Source organism: Rhinolophus ferrumequinum, chromosome 13 (genome assembly GCF_004115265.2).
Source record: "Rhinolophus ferrumequinum isolate MPI-CBG mRhiFer1 chromosome 13, mRhiFer1_v1.p, whole genome shotgun sequence".
In the NCBI taxonomy this organism is placed as follows: Eukaryota; Metazoa; Chordata; class Mammalia; order Chiroptera; family Rhinolophidae; genus Rhinolophus; species Rhinolophus ferrumequinum.
The window spans coordinates 65,139,227-65,155,866 of record NC_046296.1 but is presented as its reverse complement, the minus strand read 5'-3'; the positions used below and the strand labels follow the sequence as shown (position 1 = coordinate 65,155,866).

The 16,640-nt window shown below is 54.2% G+C and overlaps 1 protein-coding gene across 6 annotated transcripts in view; it reads left to right on the top strand.

The window, feature by feature from the left end:
• Positions 1–16,640, top strand: part of ATP6V1C2 (ATPase H+ transporting V1 subunit C2) — a 46,140-nt gene that overhangs the window by 29,071 nt on the left and 429 nt on the right. For 4 of the 6 annotated variants that reach the window (XM_033124608.1, XM_033124606.1, XM_033124607.1 and 1 more), the window contains 8 exons: positions 3,759–3,850; positions 6,256–6,354; positions 6,890–6,958; positions 8,958–9,050; positions 9,134–9,227; positions 11,668–11,805; positions 12,659–12,756; positions 16,408–16,540. In XM_033124608.1, the coding sequence (XP_032980499.1) occupies positions 3,759–3,850; positions 6,256–6,354; positions 6,890–6,958; positions 8,958–9,050; positions 9,134–9,227; positions 11,668–11,805; positions 12,659–12,756; positions 16,408–16,540 (816 nt within the window). The other 2 variants (XM_033124609.1, XM_033124611.1) reach the window with 2 other exon arrangements.

Sequence of the window (16,640 nt, the reverse complement as noted above, 5' to 3'; positions counted from 1 at the left end):
TCTTGCCCCTGATCTGAAGTGAAAGTGACAAAAGGGAGGCCAGTAAGTGCTGACCCCATGGTTCCATCATCTTGGTAAGCAGTGGCCTCCAGCTTTTGCTTCATGAATAAAAGCACTGCGGCATAGGTCTTTGGGGACACTGTGGCCATCTCACAGCCATGTTGACTCCTGTTTGTCTCACTGAGGATGAGCGCTAACAGTTAGTGACTTCCTGTTCCCCTCTCCCTCTACGATACACCAAGCCCCTCATATGTCATGTCTCCTGCTGGCCCAGGTGTCTGGGAGAGAGTCTCAGCCAGGCCAGGAACAAAGCCTTCCTGTTGTCTGCTCAGAGTGACAGAGCCACCTGGGTGTGGCTGGGCGGGCCAGGTGAGGGAGATGGACCCGTCCCTGGGCAGTCTGGCCGATCTCCTCATGGCAGGCTGGTGCCCGGCTGTGTCTCTGAGCAAACAGGAATCGGCGCACCTCCTCTTTCATCACAGAGGTCCTAGCACCTCCTGGGACAACTGGGCAGTGATTCTGAAAGGCCCTTCAAGGAGGGGCTGCCTGGAGCACCTGTGCACCTTCACCACCAACCTAGAAGCACATGGTAGTTTGTGGGGACGGCCTGGCGCCCTGTCCTGTGCTAATGAACCAGGCAGGATGGTCAGCGCTGTTCTCTGAGTCCCCTGGGACAGTGCTCATGGGCGTGGCTGTCCCGGGTCCCCAGACCCAGTGATGAAGGCCCCAGAGCACATCGGGGTATCAGCTGAGGGGGGTAGAGGGCAAAACCCGGCTTCTGTCTAGTCCAGAGCAATCCAGAGAGTGACTTTGGCAGGAAAGCAGGGATGGGGAGGAGGGCAGTTTTGATGGCACTGCTGCAGACCTGGAACCACGCGGGGTCTTTCATTTCTTTTACTCTTCATGTCACCCCTGGGAGGTCGGTGTCACCATCCTCCTATTTCAGATGGGAGGCTGGCTGAGCCTAGGGAGCCTGCCCCAGTTCCTGCAGGGTTGAGGCATCACTCTGGGGTGGGAATGCAGGTCTTGGTTTCCTGTATGCGTGGCGCCCTTGCCAAAGAGCCTCTCTGAGGCCGGTGGGGTTCCTTCACCTCGTCCTGCCCCAGGAGCACATGTGTGGTGTCCTCAGCCCCGGCCCAGGCCTGTTCCCCCAGTGGGAGGTCTAAATCTGTTAACTGGACTGGTCCTAGTCAAGGAACTCCCTTTGCTGGGAGAGCCACGGGGAGACAAAAGTCGCTGTGTAGCTGGGTGTTGAGTAGCGTCTTCTGGGTGACCAAGCAGGTCTCACCCTGGGAGGAGCCCGGTGTTGACACAGTCAAGGGAGGCCCTGGGCCCTCCCAACAGCTGGGGACTGAGCCGCCTGCCCCCACTTAAATGAAGTGGCGTGAGCATAAGGGAGGGCTTCCTCCCACTGCCGGCCCTGCACACCCGCATGCAGCGTGTCACCGGGTCAGGGAGCCACCCAGCATGGCTCTGTCAGTCTCCACAGGCGGGGGCATGCTGTAGTTTCAAAAAAGCCCCTAAAATCTCACCGGTGTAACAGCAAAAGGTGTATTCCTCCACCAGGAGCAGGTCCACTGTGGTTGGCCGGGGGCCTGCTCCTTGCCGACCCACTGGGGACGCTGGCTGCTGGCATCTCTGCCACCCGGAAACATCTCTGCCACCCGGAAACATCTCTGCCACCCGGAAACATCTCTGGGTGCTGCCGGGGGCGTTACACGAGGCCCTGAAGGTCTCTGCCTGCCTTGGGTGGTGGGATGAGTCTAGAAGGAGCAGGGCAGGGCTGTTTGGTTCTGCTGAACACGCCTGGCAGAGCACCGCCCTGTATTGACCGCTCTGCCTGGAGGTGCAGAGATGACCACGACCCAGCCGCCCTCAAGGAGCTCGGTCTCGTGGAGGAAAGGACTCGCCTTTCTGAGTGACCTGCTCCGTGGGCTGGAACTGTGCACAGTGATTCCGTGGCGCTGAGCTCAGGGAGGTTCAGGAGCTGACAGCAGGTCACACAGCCGGTCAGAGCTGGAGCTGGCATTCAGGTTTGGGCCTGACTGGGTCCCAAAGCCCTCGCTCCTAGCACTGTTTCACTGGTTCCCAAACACCCGCTGTAGTTTTTCACTGGCTTGTGGTGAAATCAGAAAAATGAGGACATTGCAGGATTTCCTTGCTTGTTTGATTTTTTTTTTCCTTTTCGAAAAAAAGCAATACATTTTATTTTAAAATCTAAGATCGTGGATTGTACCCATGTCAGTTTCCTGGTTATGATACTGTGCTGTTTGTTGTTATATAAGATATTACCAATGGAGAAAACTGGAACATGGGATCTCTGTATACTATTTTTACAATTTCCAGAGAACCTACAATCATTTCAAAGTAAGAAATTTTTCGAAATTGTAAACAAATTGTAACTCTTAACCCCCCAAAAACAAACATACCCAAATGTAAAGAAAAAACGTGAAGAGACCTCCTGTGACATCCTCCTCCGTTCCTGCTCCCTTTAACCTCCCCAAAGGTAGCCCATGTTTAAACGTTGAATGTAGATCCTTCCATCTACATAAAAACTATATATATTTCAACTCAAAATTGTCCATCTCCCATAGGTTGCCCCCTTCCTTCATATAAGGGTTCTGGAGACGTCCCCATGTCAGCATGTGCTGATCTGCTGCGTTTGCTGACGTAGGGGGAAAACTTCCCCCATGGCGACTGCAAGCCACCAGTGACATGTCACTGACCGTGGGCTGAGGAGAGAGAAATGGGAGGAGAAGGTCACAGTGTGTCTCAGGAGCCTGGGAACGGGCCCTACCCCCACGTGGGTCAGGGCGTAGGAACCTCCTTTGTGTACAGTATTCCCCACCGTAACATGGGTGCCAGATTTGTGGACCCAATACTGTGTTCGTGGGCTCTGCTGATGCAGTGTGGGCCCTGCAGGAGAGGAGCTGGTGGGCTTTCTTTAAATTTCCAGAGGCTAGGGGCTCACTGTGGCCCTGGACTGCTGCTGTCAGTGACCTCAGAGCATTCTTTTGAAACTGTCTTAACAGCTACTGTGTTTTGAGGGCTTCCAGTGAATTGGGCTCAGGCAAGCATTTTTCTTTCACTGTTTCGAGCCCTTGTGGGGAGACATCAGCCCGGCTGAGCCAGTGGGGCACCTGAGGCAGGAGAGCTGGGTCTTGGGCCTCCGCTTGTCTCATTCCCTGCCTATCGCAGGAGGGGGTCTGGGGCATGCTCCTGCAACTTCTACAACAAGGGGATCTTCTGACATTAAGTCAGGCTGGTGACTACCTCTGAGCTCAAAGGAGCCTTCTCCCTTGTGCAGAGCCGGAAGGGGCCACTGTGGAACACAGCTGAGCCTGGAGACCTGGGCGCGCTCAATGCCGAGCCATTGCAAGTCCCCATAGAAGCCAGGATGGGGGTCGGCTTGAGCTGACCTCTGGCAAAGCCTGAGAACAAATGGTATGGAGGGCGGTGGGAGCCCTGACAGACAGATGGGCTTGAAGTCAGGAGAAGATTGAGCTCCTTGAGTCATCCTAGAAGAGCCATTCATGCCTTGGGCCTCCATATTTGCAAAGGGGGGTATTCCCGTTTGCTGCCTCCCTTGGCCTTATGCCAAGTGTGGAACGTCTCAGAGAGCAGAGGGGGACAAACGTAACCCATCCCTGGCAAATGGGCAGGGTTCATTTCTTTTTTCCTTAGGGGCACCAGGAGCCATGTGTGGCAATTTTGACAAGTTCGACCAATTCTATAAACTCTTTTGTTTCTCCAAATAGCAACTGGCACAGATCGAGACTGACCTGAAATCCCGCACGGCCGCCTACAACACTCTGAAGACCAACCTGGAGAATCTTGAGAAGAAATCCAGGTGAGTGCCGTGTTCCACTCGCACCTCCGAGCCTGGCTGGAACAGGATCCTGGCAGGGCTGATGCACGTGCGAGCTCTTCAGATCACTGGGTGACCCAAGCCTGGGTGTGTGTCTGAGAGCGAGCGAGACAGACAGACAGACACAGAGGCACTCCTGCCTCCCCAGGAACTGTGTGGAGAGGAAGACCTGGAGCAGAGGACCGGGAGTTAAGGCCCAAGCTGGGGTTGATGGCGCCTCCCTGCCTATGCCCAGAGAGAAACACAATGCTGGAAGGTGTTTCCTTCCCTCTCCCAACCTCTCCCAGGTCATTGAGAACACCTGGAGCCTCCCAAGATCCTTCCCCTGGAGGCTTTACAGAGGCGCCTCCTAGCATAGGCAGCAGGAGGCAGGGCTGTCAGAGCCTGGCCTTTGTGAGGACTAGCAGAGGGCAGTGGCCCCGTAGAGACTCCCTGAGCTGAGCAGCCTCTGGGACTCAGGTGCCTTCTCTCCCCACCTGAACGAACACCATATGGGAGAGGGAGCAGACTGCTTGGCCCAGCAGACACAACCAGTCACCAAAGTGGTGAGGAGGTATCCAGAGAAAAACAGAAGCCCAGTGTCATGATGCTTTAACTGTCTTGTGAAGCAGTGAGCTCCCTGTTATTGGAGGCATGTAAGAAGAAGCCAGTTGAGCTTCTGCGGGGGAGGCTGGAAGCGGCTCATGAACAGGGCTGAGTTGGCACGGAGGATCCTCCCAGTGTCCCCAGATTCTGGATCTGTTTCCGCTGGCGATTCTCTGAAGATACTCCAGAGAAGGGAAGTGGCCTAGGAGAGCTCAGAACCAGCTGTTCCCTTGGACAGCCATCCCTCTGATTGGCTCACTTCTGTGAGCAAAGGAAAAAGTCACCAGGGAGGTTCCTCCTGCTTCTGCTTCTCTCTTCTGATAGTCACTGGGCCAGCTGTCTTCTCGTGAAAAAAGCAAATAGGACATTCGTGGGAAATTTAAAACCAAAGAGGGAAAGAGGCACTTCAACTAGAAACTGTCCTTGGTTGCCTGACTTTGTATCGGAACTAAATCCGCGCCAGCTGAGTTTTGCCTCCCCACTTGGCCCTACCAAGACGGGTGAGGATGGGAAAATGGCAGGGCGCCAATGGCAGAGAGCCCTAAATGGTGACCTTGGCATAGATTCGTCATGACATTGACCAATGGGCCATGGGGCCATTCACCTGGTGGGCCATCCCTTGCACCCCCAGATTATGGACGTCTTAAAATTGTTTGGGACTTGAACAAACATCTGGTCCAACCTCTTCAGTCAACTGGTGAAGTCCATTCATTGATTCCCGGTAACGCTGACTGATCGATTGAACATACACACTGAGTGAGGGAGGAGCGAGTCAAGAGGGTGAAACCGTCTCTACCTCTCTCTTCTGTTACTCTTTTCTTCTTTCGCTAAATGTTTACGATGCACCTACTATACTCTCAGGCCTTATGCTAGGCCCTAAAGATACAAAGCAGAACAAGATATAACTTCTGCCCTTCGAGAGCTCATACAGTCATTCATTTATCAAAAATATTTGTTTTGTGCAGGGGGTACAGGTGGAAGCCAACAGGTGAGCTCTGATAGTGTAAGGATAGCATGGAAGTGCTGTGACAGGGAGGCCCATGCGTCGTGCCCTTGTAGCGGGACCCTAAGGGACTCACCAGTGATGGCACAGGAGGGGAAGGAGAGAAGTGCAGGCAACCTGGGCAGGCAGGAGAGCCTCTGGGGGATGGCACTTGCCCTAAAGTTTTGGCCTCAGGCAAGTGCTTGAAGAACCATTTATTAGGGAAGCGCCACGTGCTAGTATGTTAGCTAGTATCAGGGCCCGTGTGCTAATGGGACAGACTCATCAGCTATATCTTGGGTCACTTGCTGATATAGCAGCTTTGATCCATGTGCTAAAAATACCATGACCTTGATGCAGACCAGGTTCCACTGGGCATGTAGAAAGCTATTCCAGGTGAGTGTCCCCTGGCTGCTGGGCCCGCAAGGCGTGTAAAATGAAGCGGAGCTCTACCTGGGCCTGTCTCTGCCCAGGAGGGCCCAGGTGGCTTTGCCAGCCACTGTGTTGACGCTTCAGTAACTTAAGCTGCCTGCCCCCAGCGGGCCCCTCCCCTGCTTGCACCGGAGCAGTGGGGCAGCACAGGTGACTGAGGTGTTGGATTCAGCAGCCCCTCAGGTAACGGGTGATAACACCTGAGGCCCTGCCAGCCACAGCAGTTCCCGCGCCCAGAAGACGGAGCCACAAGTCTCTGCCCCTCCCCAGGGAACACGCTGAGCCTCCCCCACTTCCTGCTGCCCCTCCTGTCTCAGGCCCTGTGTGCTGTGGCTGCCACCATGTGTCTTTCTGCTGATCACACCCCCTTTGTCCCACATGGATTCAGGGAGAACCTCTTCACTCGGACACTGAGCGATATCGTGAACAAAGACGACTTTGTGTTGGGGTCCGAGTATCTGATCACACTGCTGGTCATTGTCCCCAAGTAAGTGGCCTGGGAAGGTGGGCGGTGTGTGGTCTCAGCCTGTGTTGCTGATCATGGAAGGAAACTGGCCCTGCCCAACGGAGAGGAAGGAGGGGCCCCCCACGGCCCGGATCCCGGGGCCCTAAGTGGCAGCTGTGTGGTGGTAACAGAAGCAGGGTGACAGTGCTTGTGCTGGTAATAGCAGTGACAGAAGCAGCCATTTCTTGAGCACCTACTATGTGCCAGATGCCAAAGACAGGCTCATTTCACTCACAACAAGCCTGGCAGGTGGGGGTGGCTGTGGTCAGTTGTCTGGCCCAAGGCCACACAGGGCCAGGTTAGAAAGCTCCCAGCAGGTCCCACTGGCTGAGTCCTTCACACAGGCCCTTCCGTGGTGCTCAGGGCCTCTCGGAAATGCCAGGGGAGGTTTGGGGCTCTCTCTAGCCCCAGTCCTACTCACCTCAATCCCTTGGGAGAAGTGTGCAGTTTCCTAAACACTGAAGACACCCCCCAGCCTTTTCTGCAGAACTCACTGAATGATTCTGTGTTCTCACAGACCAAGCTACGTACAATGGCAAAAAACCTACGAATCCCTCTCAGACATGGTGGTGCCTCGGTCAACCAAGTAAGTGAGATCCCAGCCTGACCCCAGGGCCCCTGGGACGCGTGTGGATGCTCTCAGGTACCCAACCACCAAACATTTGTGCCCCAAAGAGTCCCGTGGCCTGGAGTTTCTTCACGGGCACACACCAAGCCACATGCCAGACTCCTTTCATCTTTCAGAACCCTGATTCCCTGCCCCTGCCTCCGGGAAGCCCTCCCTGCCTGCCCTCCTTGGCTGCCCTTCACTCTGCCTTGTCAGCTCGGTGTCTATTCTCCCCACCTGAGGGTGAAGCAAGGGCCTGGCCATGATGGCCGTGGAGTGGGGCAAGGGCGGAAACCAGTCTCAGCGTGTGGCCTGTGAGGGCTGGAAAAGTGACGGAAAGGATAAAGGAATATACCCTGAACACCCTGAACACCACACAACTGGGGAAAACCAACAATTTAGAGTTGCATACAGCAGCAAGGGTCGATCTCACTATATGGTGTTGAGTGGCAAAAGCAAGCTGCAGACGATACGCACAGCATGAAGTCCTTTATTTAACATCAGAAATGGACGAAACGAAACCACATGTGACTTGGGCATATGCGAGTGCACAGAATTATGGGGGTGTTTGGGGATGAGAAACACCAAGGTCAGCACAGTGGTGACCTGGGGGCAGACAGCAGAACGCAGTTGGGGAAAAAGGACACGGGGTTTGGTTTCTACTGTATGACAGTTGTTTGATGTCTTTAGCTGGGTGGCAGATACATAGGTATGTATCATTCTTTATGCCTTTTTGTTATGTCTGAAATAGCTTGTAAGTTTAAAAGACTTGACAGTGAGGCTTGGGCAGCCCTGCTGACTCATCCGCCTCCCGCCACACAGAGCTTAGCCTGAGGGCAGCCCTGCCCACTCCTCTCCCAGCCTGGAGGCTTCTGGCCTGAGGCGTCTGCCGCAAGGCTGTGTCTCCCAGGGTCACAGATTCACAGCAGATAGTAATCAGGACCTAAACTGAGGGGTGCAGGGAACAGGACAGTCACAGCCTGAACTCACACAGAAGGCTGGAGGAATGAGCCCGGGGCAGCCATGTCTGCAGGGGAGGCGGAGGGGGCACAGACGGGCAGAGGAGCTGGCCCTTGAAGCTGGCTGGATTGGCAGGAGCATTCCCTGCTCTCCAATGCTGCCCCTCTGCCAAGTGCCAGGGACCCCAGCTGGGAAAGAGGCTTGGCTTCTCAGACCAGAGCCCGCAGGCCCTGTGCTGTCAGAGGGCACCTGAGAGTCTGCAGAAGTCACTCTGGAAAGGTCTCTGCAGCCCAGGGTCAGCCCCTATGGGTGTGGACTCTGAGAAACAGGAAACGTGATCTAGCCAGCATGCCCACGACAACCTGCCTGGCCCAAGGGCTCCTGTTATCAGGTCATCTGGCCAGCGGGACTCAGAGAACTTAGACCACTGGCCCCAAGAACCCCCATACCATTGGTGACAGTGGCCACAGTGGTTTCACATTGAGGTGTGTCGTCTTATTAGCTGTGTCTAATTAGAACACTGTGACATTGGATGTGAAATGGCCTTTGTGAAATGGTTTCCACCAACTGGAACTCCATCCGCTCTGCTTCATTGCAACCATCACACGTCAGAGCCAGGGGCACCTGTGCGCACATGAGGTGACTAAGACCAGGAGTGGCTTTATCTCTCAGGCGTTTGGTGGACAGGAGCCAAACCCCAGGTTGCTGCACAGCTGGATTCCAGTCCTTTTCTCTCCTCAGGGGGCCTGCATTTCGGTGGCCTGCTGGCCGGAGGCCTCAGCTTGGAGCACGAACGAAAGGGGCAGGAGAGGAAGGGGAAGAGCAGGCAGCCAAGAGCACAGTTAGAAGTAGTGAGGGATGTCCTGGTCCCCCCGTCCTCGATGCTGGCAGGGCCCCTGTGCATGGGCCACCGGGCTGAGGGGACAGAGGCCACCTCTGCGGTGACCTGCCTTCCGAGGGAAAGGACAGCGTAGGGACCTGGGAATGAGTCCAGCGAGCAGACGCTTCTCTCCAACAGGCTGATCACTGAGGACAAAGAGGGCGGCCTCTTCACGGTGACCTTGTTTCGAAAAGTGATTGACGATTTCAAAACCAAAGCCAAAGAAAACAAGTAAGGGCCTGGGTGGGCTTCTCCGGGGTGTCTGCTCTGACGCTATGCTTCGTAGTGAAAGCCTCTCGTTTGCTTGGTTTAAGGTTCACTGTCCGTGAATTTTACTATGATGAAAAAGAAATTAAAAGGGAAAGGGAAGAGATGACCAGATTGCTGTCTGATAAGAAGCAACAATATGTGAGTATATGATAGCGGCCGGCGGATTTTCTGGCAAGATCTTGGGGGGCCACCTCGCAACCCACCAAAGGCCTCCGTTGTCCCCACTCCGCTGGGCACATACCACCCAGGAACATGTGCTCTCCTGGGCTTGCCAGAGCAGGGTCTGGGAAGAGGTGACAGGCGCAAATAATTGTGGCGGTTGCTCCTGAGCCGTGAGCCGAGGCCCTGGGTGCCTTCCGTGCTAGATCTCCCTGGCACCGCCCTTCCAGGAAGGGACCCTTAGCTCAGTTTTGCAGATGAGAAATGGAGGCTCTGAGAGGTGATGAGCATGGCCCCAGGGAAAGGGACCCGGCCTAATGGCCCTGAGGTCGGGCAAAGCAGGCAGGGCTCCGGACAGTGCCACCGGCTCGGAGAGGGAGGCCAGCGGTCACCCTGCTGTCTTTGGTGGTGTGATTTCTGGGTGTGATGTGACAACCTACACTACCTGCCCTGTGCTTTTAGCAAAGAGTGGGTGCTTATCCTTGAGACTTCCGACAATAGCCACTCAGAAACTTGTCACGTGTGAGGGCAGCTGAGCTCAGGAGGGAGGAAACCAGACTTTCGTTTTTGAAATGTGAACAGTGTAGCCTAGGGAAAGGCACTCTACTGCTCTGTAAAGTGGGCACATTCCAGACGTGGTGAGCTGCAGAGGGGGTGGGGGCGTGGGTGGTGGTGGTGGCTAAGCTACATGGCTCCTGTCTGGGTGGGGTGTTTTCAGGCCCCCTCCCACAGCCCCACCAGGTAGCGTTCTGGGAGCACCTACCTCTAGTGCAAAAAGGAGGGAAAGAATGAGTAGAATGTACTCCAGGCCTCTCGGAGGAAAAATCCGTGTATAAACATAAAGCTGTAAGTACGTGCTTGGGTGAAGAGCAAGAGCGCTTCCCCTGTGGCCAAGTGTTTGCCCTGAGCCTTCCCCGACTTCCGGCTGGGGCATTCTGCACGTCCCACCTGACCTTTCTGGGTCAATGGCCTTTTCAGACAAGTCGCCAGACAAGTCGCCCCTCAGGAGTGAGCACGGGGCCCCTGAAATGGGGTTCTCAGAGGCCCATTTGACGGGCCTGTCCCTTTTGAGAGGAAACGGGAACTGACACATAAAAATGACTGTGGGGAACTTCAGCCTTCCTGCCCCCAAGCATACACACACACATACGTGTATGGACATATGTGAACACCAAGACGAACACACGTACTTCTCAGCTCCTCTGAGACAAAAGGCTGAGCCGGAGCCCTGGGCCCCGAGGACTCAGGCCCACCCACCCGGGCAGGAAAGGTGTTCACCAATCAGAACTGAAATCCAAAAGATTTCCTCCTGACCCGCAGCCTGAAGCCCTGATACCTGGGAACGCTCCAGCTGTCTCTTTTCCCTGTTCTCAGTCCTGTCCCCAAGCTCCCGCAGTGTCTGGATAAAAGCCAGAGAGCGGCAGCTTCCACAAGTGTCCAGGCAGTTAGGCCCTGCCCGAAGGACAGGTGGTCAGGTTGGACCTTTGGCACCCACCTGTGCGCTGGCACAGACCCCCCCTGAGGATCGAGGTGACACATGAGCCCGACACCTGCCACCTGGGTCTCAGGTTGCCAGCTGGTGCTTTTTTACATGGTGTAGACTTCTGTATCCCCACACTGCCCCGGGGAGCTGTGCCACGGTCTCTCCGGGGTGGGGAACTGGAGCTCGGCAGGAGACACAGTAACTCGGAAACATTTAGTCCCTTGCGATGTTCTCACTGTGTGCCAGTGACAGGGGACAGCTGGGGTAAGCCCCGCCCCAGCTTCTTGAGACTCTTAGCCCTTAGCCTGTTTGTAGGTGACTATGACCCACGTCCTGCATCCTTTTGGTTGCTTGTCAACCGGAGGGGACTGGTTGGGTCCTGGGTGTCATCAATCCCCTTTGAGAGCACAGGGTGGGATTTTCCTGAGCTTGCCACTTATCTGAGAGAAAGATGATAAAGGGTGACACGTCCTAACAGCTGCCTGACTGTTTTTCCTCAAGTAGCATATTTAAGTGCACCCTGATCACTAAGGAGGTTAGCGTGTGCTGGATTTGATGGAGACTCCTTGACCGAGCCGAGACAGACAGACAGATCCACAGGCAGAGCCTTTTGCACTGACGCCTCCCAGCTGCCCCTGTCCTTGTCTGCTGATGGGGGAAGGTCCTGACGGAGACCAAGCAGAGGGAGGGAATGTGGGAACTGACCCCTCTGCCAGCAATTGGCTCTTTCCATGGAATATGGAACCAGACACTTCTAACACCCGCCCGGGGGGCGACGGTCACACGTCAGATGTCCCTTCCACCCGACACCCGAGTCCTGAGGGTGGGCCGGCCTCCTTGAGCTTGCCTTCCCGTGCTGTTCAGGCAATGAGAATTATATCTGTGTTTGTGATGCATGTTTCCTGAAAGATTAATAAATCATTTCTGTGCCTTTAGCAAACTTCCTGTGTTGCTCTTAAAAAGGGACCATCTACCTTCCCGGACCACAAGGTTAAGGTAACCCCGCTAGGTAACCCTGATAGGCCCGCTGCGGGGCACACCGACAGAGAGAGAGAGTGTGAGGGCGAGGGTGAGGTAAGCAACCCCCTGGGAGCCCTGGGGTTCCCTGGCTCGCTTGTCCTCGCCAGCACAGGCATCTTCTGAGAAAACCAATCCTTGCATTTTCTGTTCTCTAACATGGCTTTTGACATCTTCAAGGAGTCCAGAACGGTGCCTCCCTCTTTATCTGTAGGGCCTCTTTGGTGCTGCCTCAGCCTCTTCAGCAGTGGTTGGTGCTTGTGGGCCAGGGTGCTCTGCCCTGCCTGGAGGTGGCTGGGGCTGGTGACGGGGGCAGGCCCTGGCTGGGGGCGGGGGTGGTCAGGCAGCTCTGCTGTCCTGCCCTGGCTGGACCCAGCCCTGACCTTTGGGTAGCTGGAGGTATCAGGTGGGAGGTCAGAGCCTTTGCTCCCATACTGCCTCAGACGACCGGCCACACCAGCATTAGTGACAGCTGCCATGGCCCTGTGGGGCTGTGCTCATGTGACATGGGGCCGCTAGGCGCCCTGGAAATGGCAGGTGGTGGATGATGCGGGGACTGGGCCAGAGCCTTCTGAGGAAGCGGGCCCCTCGGCAGCGCAGTGTCAGACAGAAGCCTGTCAGCCGCCTGCTGAAAGCCTGGAGGTCAGGGGCTGCCCAGCCCGCGTAGCCCAGTCTGAGGTGGCCCCACGCATTTGCCAGGTGGCTGGCCCGCTGAGCTACCCTGGCAACAGGCTCCCTGGAGAACATGGTCCTGGGCCTCGCCCAGGCCTTGTCCGACCGACTCGCTGCTTCTGCTGGCCCCTGGGCGTTTCTTCTCAGCTCAGGGCTCGCTCTGGCAATCCTATGTCCTTTCTTGGCTCGGCGTTGGGCGGAGTGGCCAGGCGGGGTCATGGCTCTCCTGTCTTTGCAGGGCCCCCTGCTGCGCTGGCTGAAGGTGAACTTCAGCGAAGCCTTCATTGCCTGGATCCACATCAAGGCACTGAGAGTGTTCGTGGAGTCCGTGCTCAGGTAGGTGGACGAGGTGCCTGGCCCAGGCTGTCCTGCAGTGAGGTGGCCGCTGAGGAGCCAGCTCTGGGGCCACCTGAGTTACCCTTCCCCGTTCTGGCCCCTCCATCCTCCTCAGGACACCACCCTCTGCTCCTTCTGGCTCTTGGCAACGTGTTAGGATTCCCTGAGCCCAGTAAACCTTCCCTGGGCCCCTGGGCCCCTGCTGTCTGCTGCTCTCTTTCCTGCCAGACTTGGGGCAAGGGTCTCCTACTCATCCCAGCTGGTCCCTCTGTGCACCCCTCCTCACAACTGGCCAGGGCCTGGGGACTCCTGGGAGAATTACCAGCATTTGGATCATGACCTGTAAGGCCCAAACCCAAGGCAGCACAGAAAGTAAAACCAACCCAAACCACCACCAACAAAACTTGTTTTACCTTTTTTTTTTTTTAAAAAAAAAAAAGCAAAATAGGTTCACTGTGGAAAATTTGGAAACTATAGATAAGCACAAAGAATGAATAAAAATCACCTGAAATGTTAACACCAAGTGAAAATACTGCTAACATGCTGGTGTGTACTCCTTCAGACTTTTCTTTCGGCTTTTTAAATTTACAGATATGCATAATTTTTACTAAACTTTTATGGAAAGGGAATCAAACAGGAAGTATTTTTCTGAAGCCTGCTTTTCAGCCATGCTTTGAACATGTGCTGTCACACACATATGGTGGGCTGCACCCTTCTTCTGGAAGCTTCTGTCCAGCAGGCTCAGATGCTCCTCCAGCCCTCGGATGCTGCCTGGTGGTCTCCCTGGCCCCTTCCCCTGCCTGCACTGCAGGTTGCTCCATGCTCCTCTCCTAGCTATTCAGCTGGCCGTCTGTCCCTGCTCTCCCTTTCCTGCCCATGCTTCGTTTCTGTCTCCCGGTCCTGCCAGACTCCCGATGTAGATTTCTCCTGGAGATCGGGCTCATCTTTGCTTCCGGCCCTTTCCTCCAGCTTCCTTGTTCCTGCCAGTGGCTTCAAGTTTTCCCACAAACCTCAGGGCCCGCGTGGACACCTCAGCTCCCTCGTCCTCACCTCCTAACCCCACTCGCTCCCCACTCCACCACACGGTCCAGCCCACCTTTGCTTTTTCTCTTCCATTCGTCTCCCGCCTCAGCTTGCCGGGCTGGTGCCATAGGCTCCTACTTGGGTCCCTGCCTCCGGTTCACTCTCCACGTGGCTGTCAGTGTGGTTTTGTCCAAACACAGATCAGAGCTGACTGTGGCTCCTTGTCCTGCCCCCCACCCATCTCAGAGGCCTGTAATGGCAAGGGTTGCAGGGCTGGGTTGAAGGGCGTATGTTCTAAAGCTAATCTGGAGTGTTAGCCATCCATGGTGTAGACCAGCCCTGCTTGCCTCGAAAATCAGTGCCCTGAATACAGCTGTATAATAAACACATGAACGGTGTAAAAGAAATTAAGTTCAGGAGTGTATGCTGTGGGAAGAGTTCTCCGTGGTCCCACTGCCCGTAATAATCACGATGGTTTTAAGACTCTTCTCATCCGCTAAATGGGCTCATTTACATGTAATATCCTGCAACTTGCTTTTCTCATCTGCTTTGTGTTATAGTCTCATCAGTATGTGTAGAGCTACTTGATCCTTTTAAAGATTTTTTCACATTCCATCCTATGGCGAGATCATAATCTCGGAAAATACATGTTGCACAAGCGCATTAGAGCAGACAGACAGGTAACGTTCACCTGCGTCCTCTGACCTCCTGTTGGTCTTTGCCCCAGTTAGTGCTTGTTGCTCCGTCTTCCTTCTCTCAGCCTGTGTTTGACCCTTCGCCTCCACGGGAGCTGCAGGGGAGGGCTGGGTGGCCTCACCTCTCTTCCTCGATCATCTGGCCCACACTCGGACAGAGTAGATGCTGAATGTCTGTGGACTGACCTCAAAGTGAAGCGTTAGTTCAACCTCAGGGTGAAGTGAGCCAGGGTTACATCAGCCAAGATGAAAATGGAAAATGGGAATGGGCCCGGGTGAGCGGTGCAGCAGTGGTGAGACTGGAGAAGGCGGCCACGGGGCTCACTGGCCTGGATCTTGGGTGGTCTTTGGTGGGGAGCAGATATGAGGGACCCAGCTATGATTGATGTGTGTGCCTGCGCTCACGCAGGGGGTGTCATACAGAGGGAAGGAACCAAAGGGGCACCTCAGGGAACCCCAACATTTAAGCAGTGGAGGCAGAGAAGCCCGCGAGGAAGTCAGAGGCAGGAGGGAAGAGTCAGAAATGGAAGGGTAAGGTGCTTGATGTCCCTGGGGTTGGGCGGTGAGGCACTTGGTGGCGGGAGCTCGAGTGTAGTGGTGCCGGGCAACTGGGTGACATAGGACACTGGATACTAAAGTTTGGAACGAGAGCTCTGGGGAGTTGAAGTTTTTATTTTAAACAGGGCAAGATGGTGTTATGGTAAAGAGAAGGGGGGACCGTACGTGGACTGAACTCCTGCAGCAGTGAGGCGGCGCCAGTGTTCTCAGAGTGGGGTGCAGGGTGAGGGAGGCCTGAGGCTTGGTGAGAGGGACAGTAATTACAAGAGGAATTTACGTTTCCTTTACCTTTCTTACATCGCATAGATCTCGGTATTTCACTGAACACTGCACCATCACCAGCCAGAAAGGAGGACTGGGAAAGTTTGGGAGCCAGGGGGTCATTTATGGACGTTGACTGGGAAATCAAAACTAAGTCATACTCACGGGTCTGCCCCTGTGAATCATTTCCCTGCAGGCCAGTCAATGGGTGTTATCTTAAGGACTGCTTTCACACACCTGGCTCGAAGACCATGAAGACACGTAGGTGATAAGGATGGAACATCTAAGCATTTGCTGACAGTATATTTAAAAATAAACGCTGAGTCACAAAAATGCATGTTTATTATTTATACAGTACTCAATTATCTTTGGATAACACCACAGGGATAGCTGCCAGCAAGTGATTTTAAATGTACTCAGATATACAAAGTCCACTTAAAATCTTCTCTGTCCACCCAAACTCAACAAAAGGAATTAACAAGCTTGATGAATCATTTTGTTGTTGTTGCTCTTTTACTGGAGAAAACTCAGCTGAGCTGGGTTTTAGACAAAGGCTTTGGGTCAGAACCATCAGTCCAATCGCCTCCATTCACCCTGCGCACTCACCATGTAATGACCACACACGGCCAGGGAAGACCCTCGGCTCCAGTCAAGAACTATCACTGTCAGGAGTGGGTAAGCATGTTCTAGAGAGTCTACCCAGAAAGATCCAGTAATTCGTTTCACCCCTGGCCCTACACTTTTTCCTCAGCTGAGTTTTATTTTCTCAAGCTACGTTGGCTAAAGCTTTTCATTGTTATTAGAACCTACTCTTTTATTTCTCATCCAGTTCGTTTTACTCATACTGTTTCCCCGAAAATAAGACCTAGCTGGACAATCAGCTCTAATGTGTCTTTCGGAGCAAAAATTAGTATAGGACCCGGTCTTATATTACATAAGTAAATATAAGTATATTTATAATGTACTTATATTACATAAGTAAAATAAGACCGGGTCTTATACTAATTTTTGCTCCAAAAAATGCATTAGAGCTGATTGTCCAGCTAGGTCTTATTTTCGGGGAAACACGGTAGTTGCACTTGGAGTAACGTATTTATGTATTTTGTCTGAGAAGGTATGGACTGCCAGTGAATTTTCAGGCTGTGCTCCTCCAGCCTCATAAGAAGTCATCCACCAAGCGTTTAAGAGAGGTTCTGAACTCCGTCTTCAGACATCTGGATGAAGTAGCAGCTGCAAGTCTATTGGATGTAGGTATATGACCCAGAAACAGCGGCCTTTCTCGGGTCAGTCGCTCCACATGGGAGATACCTTTGCAAAATGCTACTTGCCAGACCACTGTGAAAATCT